The sequence below is a fragment of the Neurospora hispaniola genome, assembly GCF_033458365.1.
Source record: "Neurospora hispaniola strain FGSC 10403 chromosome Unknown B0T23scaffold_2, whole genome shotgun sequence".
NCBI lineage: Eukaryota > Fungi > Ascomycota > Sordariomycetes > Sordariales > Sordariaceae > Neurospora > Neurospora hispaniola.
This window is the reverse complement of record NW_026944407.1, coordinates 4771964-4790544: the sequence shown is the minus strand read 5'-3', so window position 1 is coordinate 4790544 and position 18581 is coordinate 4771964. Positions and strand designations below refer to the sequence as shown.

Genomic DNA, 18581 nt, shown 5'->3' with positions numbered 1-18581 from the left:
AAGATGCGCAAAGCCCAACAAGTGCAAGTCAGAACGAAGCTTGTGATGGGCGGAGTGGCACGAGAGTGGGAAAACCCAAGAGGGAAAGAATGGCAGAAAGGATCTCGATCGTTATCGAACAGCATAGGTACCGCAGTACACATGGAAAACGGTCGTACGATTATGATGGTTTTGACGGGCCGACCAGCCAATCAAGGCGCCCCTTTCCACCTCTTTCCCCCAAAGTGGCCTGAAATTCCGCAGCCTGCACGGGCGAAGCGGCATCGCGGGAATTCCCCGTGACCGGGACTGGACTGTTAAAGAGTGCAAGATACCTTAGTTGTTCGCTTGGAAAGTGCCATTGTTCTTCAGCGGTCTTGGAAGCCGAATTTAGCATCCTGCCAACGCGGTTCCCGGCTGTCCTGTGGTTGCAGCTGACATTGTCACCTTCAGTTGCAACAACGAACCTCACTGTGTTAAGCCGCATGGCATAGTAGCATGGACAATACGGGCTTTGGCCGTGTCAAAAAGTTCGCGACCTCATTCTCTTCTCCCCTTCTTCTCTTTTCACGTCCACACATTTGTCAAGTCTGCAGTTACAATGCATGTCGTCAGACATGGCACATATGCTTGTTTCTAATAAAAGTCTCAATTTCTCACTTCATTCATTCACAATCGATCGATGCCCTACTCCTGCCCTGTGCAGCACGCGAGCCAGTCAGCCAGCAGGTACCGGTAGAGGTACGTAAGGGGGGCACTAGATTGTCTTATCCGACCGTGTCTGCAAACCTCTGCCGGGATGTAAAGAGGTTAGCGCGCTGAATGGCAAGGTGGCGATTACTTTATTTTGCATACAAAACATGGACGTTTTCCTCGCTTCCAAATACTGTGACACAGATGGACGTACCTCGCTAAACTTTTTCTTCCAGGCAGAGGTGTCGGTATCATACACTAGTAGTGTACAATACCCTGATCGGCGTTCTACACTATACCGGTCATCGGGGGATTCTGGCGCCTTGTTGCGAATTCAAAAACCGTTTCTGGCCTTGTCCGACGAGTGAGACAGGAAGCGGGGAGTCGGAATGGTTCCGTCCTGGGTTTTGAAGTTGAATGTCTCATACGCTTCCTTGTCACCCGCTGGACGTCATCCTGCACACCAAGCATGCTGCACTGCGCTGCACCACTGGCGTTGCCATCTCGTTGGTTTCCCCTGTCAAAAAGGCTTTGCAGTCACCTTAGGACATGCTGTGCCGTGTAAATGGCCCAACACCACACACTGGTCATCGATCGCCAGGTGCATCGCCGGATTCAGGAATCGATGTTCTGCCTGGCAATCGAGCACTCGAATCGAACACCACCCCGCCATTTTATCTGTCAACAGGTCGTTAATGGTCACAGTCATGTTCGAAGCCCACGAGGTTTGGCATCTTGTCATGGTTTTCCATCCGACTATCTCTTCGTCTGCTCGGCTGCCACAAGTTCCGCCTGTCCATGGGCCTGCCGATGCCCAATTGAGTAGGTATAGAGATGATGCGAGTCTCTCTTCCTTTTTTGATTGCTCTCTCATTTCGTCGGTGTGATTCTGGTCTTTGAGATGCACACTCACTTTGGTCTGTTTGTTAGCTCCAGACTTGCGACCTCATCGGACAAGGCGAAAGACAAGGGATTCCGGCGATCGCATTGGTCCAAACCACCCCCAAAGCAAGGGTCAAGAACAACAAGGGAAAGATCATGTCTCGCACACATGCACCAAAATTTGACTCTATTCATGGCGGGCAAAAGCCAAGTGGGTGCTATACATGCCTACAGTCCCGCCTAGCTATCTTGAATAATGTCCCCTGTTAGTGCAACTAAATGCGGCACTATAGGGGACGACTCGAATTCTTAGCATCTTAGGGGCGGCTGTGCCGTTAGGGGAGTGCCTCAATTACATACAAAACTGGGAAGCCGGGCCGCAGAAATCGATTGCATCTACAGTAAAAACCCCTGCAGTTGCAACTCCATTCCGGCAGTGGTTTTTGTTGCAATAAGTGGGGTAGTTGCAGGAGGGGGAACCAGCGCACAGATCAGAAGTAAACATCCAAGCCACTCAAAGGCCGCCCACGGACCAGAAAAGTGGGTCGTCAGGCCCCAACACAAGGGTGTAAGTGCTTACTCCACCTCTTACCTATACCAGAAACCCCTTGTTAACCCCCCCTAGTATTACAATTCTGGCCGGGCAGCGTTGCAATTAGCAGTTAGCAGTCCCAGTATAGGATTTTAGTTCTAGCAGCCAGCTGGCGATACAATATATGGGGTTTTAGTAACTGGGGGGGTTGCAACTGTAATGGGCCAGTTTCTATATGTTTGCAAAAGGGGGGTTTTTGCATTAACGTGGGACATTACTATCAGTAAAACACTCCTCTACAAGTACCCCTCTAACATACGAGCCAGGGTTAATCGTAAACATTACAAGTAGAGGTACGCTTGCTACCAAACAGACCTTTCACACTACCTAGCTGTGGCTAGGGTAGGTACCGAGAATCATTCATCATGCAATTCATCTGATTGCGTGTCGCAGTGTAGTGTAGTATACTGACGTTTTTCGGAGCTCCGGATGCCATTTTTCTTTCGGTGATGGATCGAACATAATCATAGCAATCGGTTTATCAAGCAACCGTGGACCATGTCTCGGCCAGTTTTTTTTTGAGGGCTGAATGAAACAGGGAAGCTTCATTCAGGGCGATCAGCCCATGGTGTACTCAGCTGGAAACCCGTCGTCGACCCAGCGGGACCCAGCGGGTCGGTGGGCACGTCGCCCTCCCCCGCCGCGCCGGAGCTGGCGCCGGGCCAATATACACTAGGAACACGTCCCCATTATTTTAGCGATGTTTTACCGATTCTCGCCCGGTCCCTGTAGTGTACACGACGGTAGAGGTAAGCAAACCCGTCTTTCAGTTTCAAACTTGCGTTTTGTTCCAAGACCATTCCGAATTGCACCGAGCCATCATGGGCGATTCACTTGGGGCATCCATCCATCTCCCTCTCCGGATGTACCGAATACGGTTCTCCAAGCTTCAACGGTTTTGCTGCCGCTATGTAAAAGCAATCCGGACGCGGTGGATCAGCTGTACAGCGGTACCGTTATCTCCATAAAAGGGCCCCAGGCCCCCATCCTGTTAGCAGGTCGGTCTATAACCGTTGATACAATAGGGGTTGATGATGCAGTCACAGGGAGGTGGTGATGTGATGGCGGTGGTTCCTGTCATCGGTCGGCCCAAGTGGAAGTTCTTCAGTTGGATGATCACAGGAAAGTCTAGAACGTGAATGCCTCAAGTCCAGGATCTGGCGGTACCTACTGCGCCTGCGGCAGACCAAGCCAATCTGGTAAAGTGGCAGTCTGTGGCCTGTGGGGCAGGCGGACCGAGCGCGTGTGGCTTAGGTATTCTCAATCTTGCATCCAATTTCCATGATTTGTGGGACACGCTTGAAGGTCGATAGGGTGGGACTCGACAAACCCACGACACACTAGTACTATAGCAGTTACATGAACCACCACTTGTTCACCACTCGTTGCTGGAATTGGGGACAGATTGCGCGTCATTATCCGGGTTATAATCAAGCAAAGCCAGGAAGACCCAGCACCGCACCAGCTTGTCGATGCCACGTCCACGCCACTTCTTTCATATCCTCTCAATTCGCCGTTTTGGCCCGAGGTGAGGTCGCCGGCTTGCCAACCTCAACCCAAATTCACACCCCGGCCCACCCGATCGCCCACGCCGACCCGAGAAGCTCCTCTCCTTTTCCTTCCAGAAGAAGCCTTGTCGTGTTCGGCTTCAGTGAGCCGAGACGAATGACGATCATCGCAGCTGTCTATCCGACATACACGTTCTCAATGTCAGAATCTACAAGTCGGAAAGCGAGACAAGCAACAGACGCGACATGGAAAAGTGTTTTACCACTAGAGCGGATTGATCCCCTTTCGTATTGTCTTTGGACAAACAGTTTATTCGCTTTTTTTTCGCTCTCGCCCGGCGATTAGCCCCGTAGTACCCCGTAGCCTCATCGCATGCACATATCGTACGACGTCCATATAATCAGCCGCCGGGGAAGGGGAGTGAATGGCCCCGTATCGATGTTCCACACAATGTCCCTGATGACTAGGTACACTATACCGCACGAGACTAGCATCATCCGAACCACAAAGTTGTACCCTACTACCTTCAGCTACGGAACACTGACTTTTAAGACAGCAGGCAGACGACACTTGGCCGTCTCCAACCGTCTATTCCGGCGGCTAGGGTGCTATGCTGTAAACATGCAATGTCAGTCCGCTGTCCGATTCGACACTGAGCATCAGAAACAAGCGACGGGAGAGATAGAGTTTACGGAGCTTGTATGACAACTTCAACGCGTTAGGTAGCTATGTACAACTACAGATCTCTACTGATATTGTCCAAATCTTCCTCACTTGGCTTGACTGCCGTCTGCTGGAAGGCGTGTCATGAACTGCCAAGAGCTGAAAGAGGGACCAGCATATTAAAGTCCATGACGTCCCAAGTAGTGTACCGTCTACAAGTTGCCCCGGGATCACTCATCGTAAAATCCCCAAAGTCGACCGCAAGCGGGTGGGTTTTTGTGGGCTTCAGCAGATTTCCCGTGGATTCACCTGAATTTCTGCATCTTTATCAGATTCGACAAGAGTGGGTTTTCCTCATTGAACACCGACGTGCCCAATCAGCGCTTTACCAAAACCAACTAGTCCGGCTGTCGGTTGTTAATCACCGGCCGTTCCTTCCACGCACTGCCGCCCGGTATCCTGTAAGTTACATGTATGTAATTACGGTAACAAAACGCCGGCCAGACACAACCAACACTCACTGCAAGCCGCTGTCGGGTTGTCGAGCAATGCCGGCACTGCGTCTCCACCGTCATCAACCAAACACCCGACAACCTACACTACCTTTGTACGCTGCGGTAGCAACTCCATCAACGACATGACACGAGAAGAGTCCAGCAACATGTCCGCCGGACAGGATACCGAAGAGAGCAACGGCCAAGCAACGTCTCCAGTAATGGTATCTGCCGCGCTTGGAGATCACTTTGCTCAGGTGAGGGTTTCCATCTTTGCCCCCCATCTCCATCTCCATACCCCGCCATACTATCTCCTTTACATTGCAGAGAGACAAGACCACAACAACATGCCGACAACACAGTAGTAGTGTAAACAAAACAGAGAATTTTGGAAGATGGACCTTCGGGATCCAGCCCTATGTCCGTCCGTTTCGGCACTGTCTTGAGCTCCCGTTCCTCTATCTCTATCACAGCCTCATCTTGACGTCCTGCATGATCTTTCTTGCTGACCACTTGCTCGGTGTTGGGCTTGACGTTCTAGGCCCTCAAAGACCTGGCTAGGTATGACATGGCATTTTCGCTTCTCGTGTCTCATCCATCTTTACCATTTCTACACATAGCAAGATCCCCATGGGCCATGGCCATGCCGGCATCCCGAACAGCCAAGCGGCCATCTCATCTCACATCTGTCTGTCCCTTCATTTGGGTTTGGATGTGTGACAGTGTCTCGGAACCCTCATCGTTTTCTCGCTCCTGTTGCTGTCCGGCTCGCAAATGCCAAAATCCCCGCTGGATCTGCAGACATGGCGATGCGTATAGGGACCAATCCCCAGGGAAAATTCAGGGTCTCATGCTCCCCAGACCCAGAATCAAATGTGAGGTGTTTTGTCTCATTGCACATCATCTCCTCTCCTTGCTTTTTTTTTCTTTTTTTTTTTCCCCCGCCTTGCTTCTCAAAGGAACGCTGCTCATGGTGAGGCTACGGAGGAAGGGTCCGATTCAGCTGCATGAGGTTCCAGGGACCGGACCCAGAGCCTCGAACGTGTCGTGCTTCGGACAGGCCATCTAGCAGATCAATAGCGGGCGCAAGTGTCTCCATTGGCGTTCAAGCCCACATGAAGCACGGCGTTTAAGCAGATTTTACCAGAGATTCATTGCCCGAGTTGCAACGGAAAAGCACTCCCCACCCGTCACAGCCACATCACACAGGTTCATGCAAGCGCATCTAGACATGAAGGCCTAGAACCTTGGACCCAGCACTGGACCCCGAAAGGTCTCCTTTTTTCGAGGTAACTGGTACCAAGTACGGAGCCTCCGGTCGGTACCATGTGAAAGTGAAAAAGTTTCATTTCGTCTCGAGAACATCAATCTTGAGAGTCCATCCGAGCCTCGAACTCGCAAGGCGCCGATGCCGATAGTGTGTCGTCTTTCCCCGGCCACATTCCGGTCCGGCCAGTCTTGGAAGTGCCCATCCGCACGGTACCGTATCGCCACTACCACCTCATTCTCCGTCCATGTACTTGCTACGCAGACACATGACCACCCTCACCACACCCCATTGTCCTCTTTCCCATCCAATTCCCCGGTCCATACCCCAGAGTGCAATCTCATCGGTCGTTCCCAACAACTGCAAATCTAGCAGCAATCCTTGTCTCACATCCCGCCGTTACTACACGTGTAGTCTATGTCGGCCTCAGCTCATGGCTGCTTCGGGGCTCATGGTATTGGCACTGTGCAGCATTGTTTCGTTTCAATCCACCTTCCCCCGTGCTCCGTCGGTAACTCCCTCCGGTCTATCACTATCCTATGATATCCCCCCGATGGTCTTCGGACGTCCTCCCGGTCCGGAATTTTCTTGGGCCCGGGGCACTATTGGACACGGGACGTACGGGCTAGAGAGCAAGGTGTTAGGCTTGAATATGTGCTGGCCTTTCATGGCCAAAGGTTTTGCCACCATCATCACCTCAAACCCCATCCGCTTTCTCTATTTGGCATCTCTCCGGTTCTGTTCGGGAGCCGAAAGGAGAGGATGAAGAAAAAAAAAATTGGCAAGCTTTTAGGTTGAGCTGCTCAGCTGGTCAGGGGATACAGCCTCGAGGTGGACGATGGGACATGGACACGGACAAAAATAAACATCCCAACTACACACATGAGCATGGTTTTTTTTTTCTCCCGTCTTTTATTTTTAATTTTTTATTATTATTATTTTTTTTTATTTTTTTTCTCGCCTCCTCCAACTGTCAAGCATCGTGATCACATTTGCTCCGGCGACCGACAGACGCTTTTGATAGTTGGAAAACACGCCAATGTCATCAGCTGCAGTCGAGTTCGAGTGATGTAATATGATCGATTTTTACAAGGGAAGCCCTATGTCGGCATCGATCTATCTCTGCCCGCTGCCTTCCTCGTCCATGCATTTAACACTATTCTCATCACACTACCCTACACTATACTTCATACTATTGTCATGTATCCCTGTTCAAGCCGTAACCGCAGGCGGCCGGACAAGTCATTGGGTCTATCTACCAAGACTTGATTATGAGTGGTTCATATACGAGCATACGCGCTTTTACGGAGTCGGTCGAATTGTTCGAAATTGAAACTGCCTGACTTGATTATTGGTGTGAACACTTACTGATTTTTGAACAAATCTTTTTTCTGGCGAATACAGAGGCGAACAAACAGCCACGACTCTCGAAGCTAGTCTGACTAGACTGGAGAACACCCTTGATCAACTGTTGGCTTCCATGGAGGAGGAGGAGGTTGTCGAGGGTCAGGGCCAAGACAGCCAAGGCAACGCCAACGGCAAGGGTCAACAAGATCAGAGCAAGGGCAAGGATGAGAAGTAAAAGGCAAAAAAAGTCTCCGAACACACAAGGGTGTGGACGTGTATGTGAAGGGGAGGTGCTTCGTTCCGTTGCTGCCCTGGTGAAGTTGCCCTTTCGGTAGGTTGGAGGAGATGAAGCTCTGGGGACAGAGAGGAGGAACCTCTTTTGCTGGCAGCAGGGTAGGGTACTCACATGAGCTTCGACAGACAAGGGGATGCGCGGCAAGAGAATACTGGTCAAACGGTGTTGGTATATTGACCTAGGTGAAAAGGGGCTTTAGGGGCACGGGAGAGAGAAGTAGCTATGGAGACACTCACTACACTACACTACATTACAAACCACAGACTTATGTACCTAGCTTTAACATTGCTACCTTGCTTGGTTCGACCTATTATCCATAACCTACTTCTTATCTAAGGGGTGCTGGGTTAATGGCTCTGTATCCGCTTCCTCAGAGTGCTTATTACTTTAGTGTTTATTCTTTTAGTCGTTGTCTCACACTGATATTGTTAGCATGGTGTAAGCAGGTGGGAGGATGGATATACCCCTTGTCTTGAATTTTGGTGCGTGATCAATCTTGGGTGGTTGGTTGGTTGGTCATCATGAACTAACTGTCACTTGCTTTCTTTTAGAGAAACTCTATTCGCACGGGGAAGAAACTCTATTCGCACGGGGATCCACCTTTTTGCCCATACATAACCCTAACCCTGCACACCCACCACCGACCCGCACCAGTCTCGCTCGTACTACGCCCGCCAAGCTCCTAGATTTTAAGCTATTACACCTATTTGGGGGTTGTATTAGCTACCTTCGTACTGCACTAGCTAGCTTAATCTAATTTAGCGATTATTTTAACATATACTTCATTATATTACTTCCTCTATTATAATAAACTATACATATTATTACTACGTTGTATTCAATTAATCTACTACCCCGCACATTATTAAATATTATTAAAATAAATAAAGCGCTTGTATTTGGTCGATGGTACGGATTGATGTATTATTTTTTAATGTATTTCTCTAGTTAATTGTAATGTAAATGGCCGATGTAACGACACCCTAGCCGACGGGTATGTACGACCGTAGTACGGGTGATTACCCTAATTAAATAATTGATATTAACTTTATTAACTTACAATTAAGACCCTTAATAAATATTACCTTAATTGAGCCTACCTCTACTTAACCTATGGAGATTGATAATGATAATGATAATAGCGGTGACTCCGATGGTAATGGTATTTATAATAATTGTTATATTGTTTTTAAGATTTAATATAATACCCTTAATAAATTCTTTAAAGTAATTAGGGAGTAGGGTATAGAGTTCGGTTACTAATTAGTTAAGATATATTCAAGTAATTTAATTAAAGGATTTAGTTATATAAGGGTTGATTTTATATATTTAGTTAGTAAAATTCGTCCTTCGATTATCTATAACCGTTTAATATTAATAGTTAAACGGGGATATTCTTAGAAAGGAATTATTAAAGTGCTAAAGATGAATTTTAGACGGTAGACCTTTGAGATTAGAAATGGTTATAATAATTATACCTATCCTCCCGCTAAAATATTATAAATTTATAGAATCTTTAAAATAGAATATAAAATATTTATTGTATAGTACTTCAACTAACCTATTACTAGGAATTGTAAGATTATAAAATAATTATATAATTAATTTCCCGATCTTTATTTTATAATTAAATAATTAGAAAACTTTCGTTATACCTTTAAGAGATAAGCTAATATAAGTTACAATCCCTTTTAATTAATTATAAAGTTATTTATAGAGAAGGGGGTCTACTTTAAAGTTAATTAAGTAGATACTTCTTAAAAAAGTAAACTAATTGTCCTTTTTTAGAGTAATTTTTAGGGAGAGTAGATGTAGAAGGAAAATCCTTGGGTCTAAATATATAATAATACGAATAAAATAAATAATAAAGGCTTAGCCTTTTTCTAAATTATTAGTATAATTAGGGTTGGCTATACCTTTAATTGCAGCTTTAGTTTTATTAATAATGAGAGATAAGAGGGATTTAATTAATTAATAAATTAAATTAATATTCGTTATAAAATTATTAATACTAGTAAGCCGATTGTTACTATTATAGATTACAATTTAGTAATGAGGGTGGTTATTAAATGAGTTTATTTAGATGCGCGCTTTTAATTATATATTTTTTATATTAATAAGAATATAGTATTGAATATTAAATATAAATGGGATAAGAAGGTCGCCGCCTGGGTTAGCTACGTCTACGCCGACGTAATTATTATATAGATATAGTAAGAAATATTAGTATCGACCTAGCGAGTAGCTTAATTAACCTAGTTAGTCTAGTTAACGTATTTACCTAGTAATGTAATAATTTTAAATAAGCTTAATAAAGAGGATGAGTATATTGTTATACGTATGAATAAGTTAGCGATTGGTATGGTTCAATTGGGCGTTCTCCCTAATACTATAGAATATTCACGGACTAGTCTTTACGATCTCTAGAAGCATATATATTATACCTATATAATTGAAGTATTTAATATTGTTTAGGAGAGATTCGAGAATTTTTTTAGGTAGTAAACCGTAATTATTACGTATTTAAGAGAAATGTATATAATAGTTAAGTAGGAGTAGGCTACTTATTATATTAATGAGAGATTTAATTTTAATTATCGTACTATATCTTTAATTGAATTGGTTAACCGAAATTTAAAGAGTTTTATTATTAGCGGTACTATTCCCAACCTTATTTATTATATTAAGCTGTATTGCCTCCTATATATTTTATAATATATTAATTATCGTGTAATATATAGGTAATAGTCTAATTATTAGAATTATTATATAGAATTTCAGCCTCCTTAATATAATAAAGCGCTAAATTAATAAATATAATAATAAAGAGATAAGATTTATTTAATAAAGGTACTTTAATGTGGGCTGGTTAGGGGAGGCCCCGTATTGGGTATATTAGAAAATATTTAAGTTAGTTATTAAATAATATTATATTATTCTAAGTATAATATTATTAATTTAGAATTTTAACCCTAATAAGTTAGAGCTATATATAGGTAAATTTACTAAGTAATTTAATTTACTATACTCGTATATTCTACTCCCTAGTGATGTGGGGTGGTTCGTTTGTTCTTTTTTCGTTTTCCTTGTGTGTTCTTCTTTTCCTTGCTGTAGGCTCTTGCTTTCAAATGATAGGTGGAGGTATCTAGGCCTTGGCTCATTGCTTATTGAGGAGCAGATCTGTTATATTAGTCGGACGGGACCCTAGGAATGTAATAAGTAGAAAGGGGATATAAGGAGGAGATCCCGACCGAGAAGAGAAAGGAAGGTAGGGACTCTAGACTAAATTAGATAATACTTATCTTCAATAATAGATTAAAGAATCCCGCTCCTATACTATAGAATTACTATCGAACGCCCTTATAATAGTAAACTTAGTAACCCTTTTATAAAAGAATTAACTCTTAAACCTATTTAATTAACCTAAAATTAATAAGGAAAATTTTATCCTTCTCGTTAGTCTTTAGTAGTAGTTAATAAATTGTAATTTTACTACTTTATTTTAATTCCTAAAGATAAAAACTATATTTAATTCTGGATCTGCTCCTTACTATATTTAAGTATAATAGAGTACTTTTCGTATTAGTATAGTTTTTGTTTTATTTTAAATAGTAATAAGGATGAGATTGAGTTTTAAATTCCTAGTTAAATTAGTTAATGTGAATTTAAGAAGCTCCTAGAAAGGGATTCTTAAAGATGTAAAGGTTAATTTTAAAAATTTTAAAATACTAGTTCGAACGTTAGGAATTAAATAGTAAAGAATTAGTTAATTCTTCCGGTAAAGGAGCCTCTTACTTAATTTAATAGAAACTTTAATTCCGGATATATCCGGATTTCCGCCTTATTAATTAATTTATAATTTACCGATAGTAAATTATAAATATTTTAAACTATTATACTTATAAGACTAGGATAGAAACCCTTTATTTTATAATTTTAGGACCGATTATAATAAAGAAAGAAAATAAAATTAAATTAGAAAAACTTTAAGTAGTACTTAAAAAGAAAGATTAAATAAAGAACAATAATCGAAAAGAGGGTCGGTATAAATTTACCCTTTATTAAATAATATTTAGTATTTAAATACTTATACGCTATATATAGAGTTAGCGCTTCGAATTATTAAAATTATTATAGGATTAATAATTATATTATTCTATTCCTTGTTTAATATTTTTAGAATAATATAAATAACGTTTTATAAAATTAATAAAGTAGGTAAAGAAGTAGTATCGGCGATTTTAATTCGTCGGTCACACCGCTCGTTTAACCCTTAGATATTAATACCTATATAAGACCCCGAAAATTAACTATTACAATTATTAAAGTACTTGTATAAAGAAGAAAGAGTTAAAAAGGAGCATTAAATCAGTTCCTTACTAAAAAAGAAAGAAAAAAGCATTGCTTTTCAATACTAGTACTATAAGTTATAAATTCCTTATTAAAATCCCTACAAATCCAAACTAACTATTATATTTAATACTAATAACGCCCTTACTAATAAGATTCCTTTAACTAATACTTCTATTCGTCCGGGTAAAGTATCCCTTAATATTATTGCCGCCCTCCTTGTAAATAACGCTACCTCTATTCGAAAAATTCTCCCAAAGAAAAAATTCAATAGAAAAAGAGTTTCTAAATATATTGAATTATTCGAAGAAAAAGTCGGCATCTACAATTTTAGAAATAACGAATTTAAAATCAATATTTAACTTTAATAATATAAAAAAGAATCTAAGGATATTAGTAAGGGTCTCCTTTATAATTTTAAAGCTAAAAATACCGCTACCTAGGAAGAATTTACTAAAAGACTTAAAGCTATTTATAGAGTAAAGGATTTCGAATAAATAGATAGCGTATTTACTATTTTAAAAAAGTTTTATACTAAGTACATCCCTTATTAAATAAATAAAATTGTTAATACTGTTCTTACCTATTCGGCACTATTTGTTCGTTAAAAGGTATAAAATTAGTACAACGCCAACCATAATACTATTAAGAATTTCTATAAAAAATTATATATTAATATAAGGTATATAATTACTACCTTCTTACAAAAATTAAAGGAGGAACTCTATATTATAGAGTAGATTAAATTTTTTTAATCCCTAAATAAACTCGTAGTAAAATAATTTAATAATATTAATTCTAATACTTCGTTGGATACTAGTAATAGTAATAAAGAGGAGATATCTACTAAGAAGCGTAAATATAAAGTTAAACGTATAGTTAGTTTAGACAATTCTTCCGAATCCTCCGAGGAAAATACTAATTCCAAAGTCCCTATTAAAAAGACTATTATAAAAACGCAAATCCCTACTAAAACTACCCTAATTCTTAATAAAAAAATTATAAATAATTTAGTCAATTGTATAGAACAATTAATAATTACCCGAAACGCTGCCTTTACCCCCTAAATCTAATAGTAAACCCCTCTCCTTTAGCAATCCGCCCCTCGCTAGTCTATTTAATTTACAAATCCCTAAATTAATATTATTTAAATTAATATTTTATATAGAAGAATTAGGAACGGACGGAATACAAGGAAAGACAATAGAGGAGGGTATTAATAGTAATACTATTAATATAGTCTATTCAATCATTATATTTAGGAATACGAATAAAAGGAAGTCGATTATAACTATAGTATTATTAATTAGAAGCCTACTAACCGAAAAAGAAGTACGAATACTGTAGTATTTATAGGCTTTAAGATAAATTATAATAATAAAGTCCCTAAGGATATATACTTTCGAATATCCAATTTAGGCTGACTAAGGGATACGATCCGCTCCCTTATAATTTTAACTATTAATTACCCTAATTATTAGAAATTTAAAAAGTAAAAATTCGAAGTTTAATAATAGTGTAACCCGCAAAACGCACTATTTATCCCAATTTTTAACTTACTTTAAAATCCTAAGCAAATTAAATAATATTAGGATTAAATCTAAATTAAAAATAGTTCCCCCGTTATTACTATTAATTATATTTTAATAAAAACGTTTAAAAAACTATACAAAATATCCTCTCTTACCCGGGAATAAGTAACCCAAACTTATATAATTATTACTAATTTTAATAAAGCTATTAAATTAAAAAGGTTCTCCGAAATAAATATAAACTAAAAAGAGATTTATATTATTTCCCAAAACGCTATAGTAGCAGCCGGCGAACTAAAGAAGCCTAAGATTAATAATACGGTATTAAACTCTATAATTACCCCTCCTTTTACTTTAATCCTTCGTCTGTCTACTGCAAAAGTACTTAAATTAACCCCTAAGTAGTTTAGGACTACTTTAGATAACGAAGTTCGAATGTGCTTATTTACCCTTATTAATAAGGCGCTAAAACTATAACCTAAGAAGGTCTTATTCGTATAAAAAGAGGAAAAACTAAATCAAATATATACAAAAGATATTTAGATTCGAAATAACATCTCAAATATAAAGGAAATATACCTTATAGCCGCTAAATTTATAAATATTAAAATTATTATTACTATTAAAAACATTATCCGAAATAACCCTACTAATATCCTAGCTATTTATAATTAAATTAAATAATTCTTTAGAATTCTTTATAATAAGGATAGGATCCCTACTGTATAATTTAAATATTATAATAATATAATTCTTAATAATAATTCGGAAATTAATAAATTCGTTCCTATTAGGCCTAATAAAATATAAATTCACTTTATATCTATAGAAAAATAAAAGCCTAAGACGGATATATCCGTAAATTTAATTAAAATCGCCTTAAAGAATAATAGCCCTATATTTACCTAGCTATCCTTAAAAAATAATATTTTCTTTCTATTTAAATAACGTAATATTAGGGATTAAAGAAAGAATAAATTTATACTAATACACATTATCTCCCCTTAGAATACACTAATTCTTACTATAAATTAAATAAAATTTGTTAATAAATCGCCCCTCGCGGAAAGAAATATTATATATTTTACCCCTTTACTTATACTTTACATATTAATTAAATTCTAAGGAGGAAAGAAAATCGCCGCCCTACTAAATATAGGTATTAAATATAATACTATTTATAAGGTACTAATAGATTTACTAAAATTCTAGAATATTACTATAGAAATCTCTAATATTAATAATAATAGAAGAAAGAAGAGATTTCTTAATAAAACCTACAAAAAAATTTAACTATTCGATAAAGAACGGGAAATCCATTTCTTTATTATAGAATAAGCCCTACCGAATTATAATATTATTTTAGAATTACCGTTCTTTTAAAACGCTAAAATCTATATAAAATATAAAGAAGGCGGAAGGAACTATATAATTATAATATTTAATAAGGTAGTAATCCGTACCGCTTTAATCGCTAATTTAGAAATTCTCGGGGGGAGGTAAAGCGACGGGTAAAGGGTTTAACTCCCCTATTATTATAGTAGCCTCGTACATTAAAGGATAAAGAGGTAGGTCTAACGAGGATTATATAGAGGAGACTACTTTATTAGTAAATTAAGGATAACTATTAGAGAACGTTCTAAAAAAAAATAATAAACGAATTACCCCCCTTAATAATAAGATAGTAAAGGACTTAGTAGTCTTTTTGGAAAAAAAATAGGGTTTTTTAATTAGTCCGCAAAGTCCGAATATCTTTTAATAAATTTATCGCCGTTAGAAAAAACTCTTTTTAAAATTATTAAGGAATATAGACCCGGAAAACCCGTTAATAGGGTATTTATTATTACCGGACAACTATAGGGAGAAAAAGGAGGAGTTAGAAAGTTACATTAAGGGAAGATTAGAATGTATAATTATATAGATTAATATAATATATAAATAAATAGTATAGAAAGTAAACTTAATTAATAATATTGTATTAGATAGATTAAAGCCTAGAAGAAACCCTAATTAAAAGGAAAAGAAATTAGTAATAATAAAGGAATAGATTGCTTCTATACTTAAAAATTGTAATTCGGAATAAGATTGCTATATAGTATTAAGGTTTATAGAATTAATTTAAAGGTCATACCTAATGGAAGAATAATTTTAAACTTTACTAAAAACGGTTTAGGATACTTTAAATAAAAGAGAAATTGAATTATTTACCTACATTCTCTTTAATAGGGAATAAATTCTAGTTTAGGATTTTACTAAATATAAAAAACTAAATCCTAATATTATTCTACCTTAGGAAATCCGTACTATCCCTTATTCTACTTAATAAATAAAAGTTATTCCAATCCTAAAAGCCCTTTATAATAAAATATATAATTTATTAAAAAATCGAATTAAAAAAGGGATTTTAGAAGAAAATTATACGGTATATAAAAATAATTAATTTTTAATTATAAAGAAGGATAGCGGTTTACATCTTATTAATAATATTCAACAGATTAATAAAATAATTCTCTAAAATACTAACCCACCCCTAGGCTATAAAGAATTTAATAAAATATTTAAAGGCTACAAAATAATATCCTTATTAAACCTCTTTTTAGAGTATAATTAAATCCCCCTTAATAAAATAAATTGTAACCTTACTACCTTCTCGACCCCTATTAGTCACTTCTAAATAACTATTTTACTATAAGGAGGTACGAATTCTATTGTATAATTTATAAAGGTAATAATAAGAATATTATATAATTTAATTCCTAATGTCTACTAACTTTACTTTAATAATATTTATATTAAAAGACCCCAAAATAATTATAACGAGGAGTAAATTAATATTAAGGGAATTAAGAGATACGTATTAGAATATTTTATAAATATTAATAAAGTACTTATTAATATAGAGCTAGTAGGAGGGATAATTGTAATTATAAAATCCTAATAATATTAAAGGGAAGTAGTATTAGTAAGGTACTTATATATACCAAATAGAAGAGCGCTAATTATAAATAAAATTATAAAAATTAATAAATAAATTTACTATAAATACTAAGCCGATAAGAAAAGAAAGGAGTTAGAGTAAATCCGTGCTTTCCTAAATATTATAGGGTACTATAGAATCTAAATTAAAGGATTCGGTATTATTGCAATCCCCCTCTATAATTTAATAAAAAAGGACGTTAAATTCTAATAAATAAAGAACGAATAATTTGTAATAAAGTATTTATAATATATAATTACTATTATACTAATCCTTGCTACTCTAATATATAATAATAACTATTATAAAATAATTTTCCTTATAATTAATATATTACTAGAAGGTTAGGGAATTATTCTAAAATAAATCGGCCCAGATAGAAAATAATACCTATACTAATTCAAAAGTAGGATTTAATCTAATGCCGAAAAAAGGTATAATACTATAAAGAAGGAACTTCGGAGCCTCCTCTATACTTTAAAATATTTAAGAAGGCACCTATTTAATATTTACTTTGTAATTAAAACCAATATAATAATCCTAGTCCACTAATTAAATAGAATTGTAAGCGATATACCCGACGTACTACTAATATAATAGATCGCTTAAATAAAAATCTTTAATTTCGATATTAAGTATATTCTAGGGAATAAAAATATAATAATTAATAATTTATTTCGTAAACCCCCTAGACCTTCTAACCTTTATAAATAAGTATATAAAAAGGATATTAATAATTTTATAAACGTATAAATCTATTCTATCTTTATTATATACATAAATAACCCTCAACTAATATTCTAAGGGGAATAGTCTAAAAAGTTAGAAGAAATCGCTAAATACCTATTAACCTACAAAATCCCTTCAGGGCTAAAAAGAACTACTATAAGACGCCAATTCCAAACTAATATTATTAAATTTATAATATATAATAAAATCCTTTAATTACACTCTACAACCTCGACCTAGAACCTAAAACAATTAATTAATAGTCTAAAGGAACGTTAGTAGATTATATCCTATTACTATAATAAAGCAGGATATAGAGGCCGAAAAGGAATATACTACTATATTACAAAGCACTATTATTAGAAAAGAATATATATTTAAATAGAAGAATTAATCCGCTTATACTTTAATTACTAAATATTTAACCCTAAATAATTTAAAGATAGCTACTAATAAATTTACTTAAATTCTTACCCCTTTAGAAAGTAGATATTAAATATCCAATACCTCCCAAATACAAACGGTAAAAAAGTCCCTCTATTAGAAATTAAAAATAATTTAATAAATTATATAAAAATTACCCTACTCCCTATAATTTTATTAAATAAAATAAAGGACTTTCTTAAATTCTTATTCTTAAAGTAGGGATACCCTCTAGTAATTCTAATTAATAATAATATAAAATTCTAGAAGGCTATTACTAAATACTTACTTTAATTAAAGATCCCTAGGGAGTTTATCGCGCCTTACAACTTACAAATTAATAATATAAATAAATAAAGATATACTATAATTACTTTTTTACTTATAAAAATAATTAGAAGGAGTAGCGTTAATTAGAAAAAACATTTGCCTTACATCCTCTTTACAAACCGGACTACTATTAAAGGAAATTATAAGTATACTCCCTTTTAACTAGTATACAATTATAATCCGGTATTACTAATTAAATTTAACCTACCCTCTTAACGAATTACTAATTAGAAGAATAATAATAGGGTAATAATTAAAAAGGAATTAATTAGTATAATTATTCAAATATATAAGGACTTTAAATATAAATTTATATAAATTATAAAAAAAATCGTAATAATAAGGGAAGCAATAGTTAATTACCGTAATAAATAAAATTAGCGGAAAATACAATCTAAAAACGCTTAAATTAAAGTTAGTAATTTAATTTTAAAATATAATAGTATTAAAAGGATTAATATAAATTTAATAAGGAAACTCTTATATTAATAGTAAAGCCCCTATAAAATATACTGGATT

At 36.6% G+C, this 18581-nt stretch overlaps 3 protein-coding genes across 3 annotated transcripts; 2 read left to right on the top strand and 1 right to left on the bottom strand.

Moving 5' to 3' along the window:
- Positions 1-205: 205 nt before the first annotated feature.
- B0T23DRAFT_299868 (uncharacterized protein) lies at positions 206-1414 on the bottom strand (the record flags this gene model as incomplete). Its single annotated transcript, XM_062834306.1, has 2 exons — positions 206-293; positions 1257-1414. Coding segments are annotated over 2 exons (246 nt in total), but the record flags the coding sequence as incomplete, so codon positions are not given.
- Positions 1415-4383: 2969 nt separating this feature from the next.
- On the top strand, positions 4384-4959 carry B0T23DRAFT_438996 (uncharacterized protein; the record flags this gene model as incomplete). The annotated part of the gene is made up of 1 exon (XM_062840678.1): positions 4384-4959. One exon carries the CDS (start codon positions 4384-4386, stop codon positions 4957-4959), a length of 576 nt encoding a protein of 191 aa, XP_062696205.1.
- Positions 4960-6108: 1149 nt separating this feature from the next.
- On the top strand, positions 6109-7732 carry B0T23DRAFT_96936 (uncharacterized protein). Its single transcript, XM_062842069.1, has 2 exons — positions 6109-6756; positions 7484-7732. Exons 1-2 carry the CDS (start codon positions 6327-6329, stop codon positions 7519-7521), a joined length of 468 nt encoding a protein of 155 aa, XP_062696204.1. The 5' UTR covers positions 6109-6326; the 3' UTR covers positions 7522-7732.
- The last annotated feature ends 10849 nt before the right edge of the window (positions 7733-18581 follow it).

Bases quoted from the DNA above. Each gene is read 5' to 3' on its own strand.
- B0T23DRAFT_96936 (XM_062842069.1), top strand. From the start codon at position 6,327: ATGTACTTGCTACGCAGACACATGACCACCCTCACCACACCCCATTGT. The intron at 6,757-7,483 runs GTTTTGCCACCA...TGGCGAATACAG, and splicing joins CTGGCCTTTCATGGCCAAAG to AGGCGAACAAACAGCCACGA.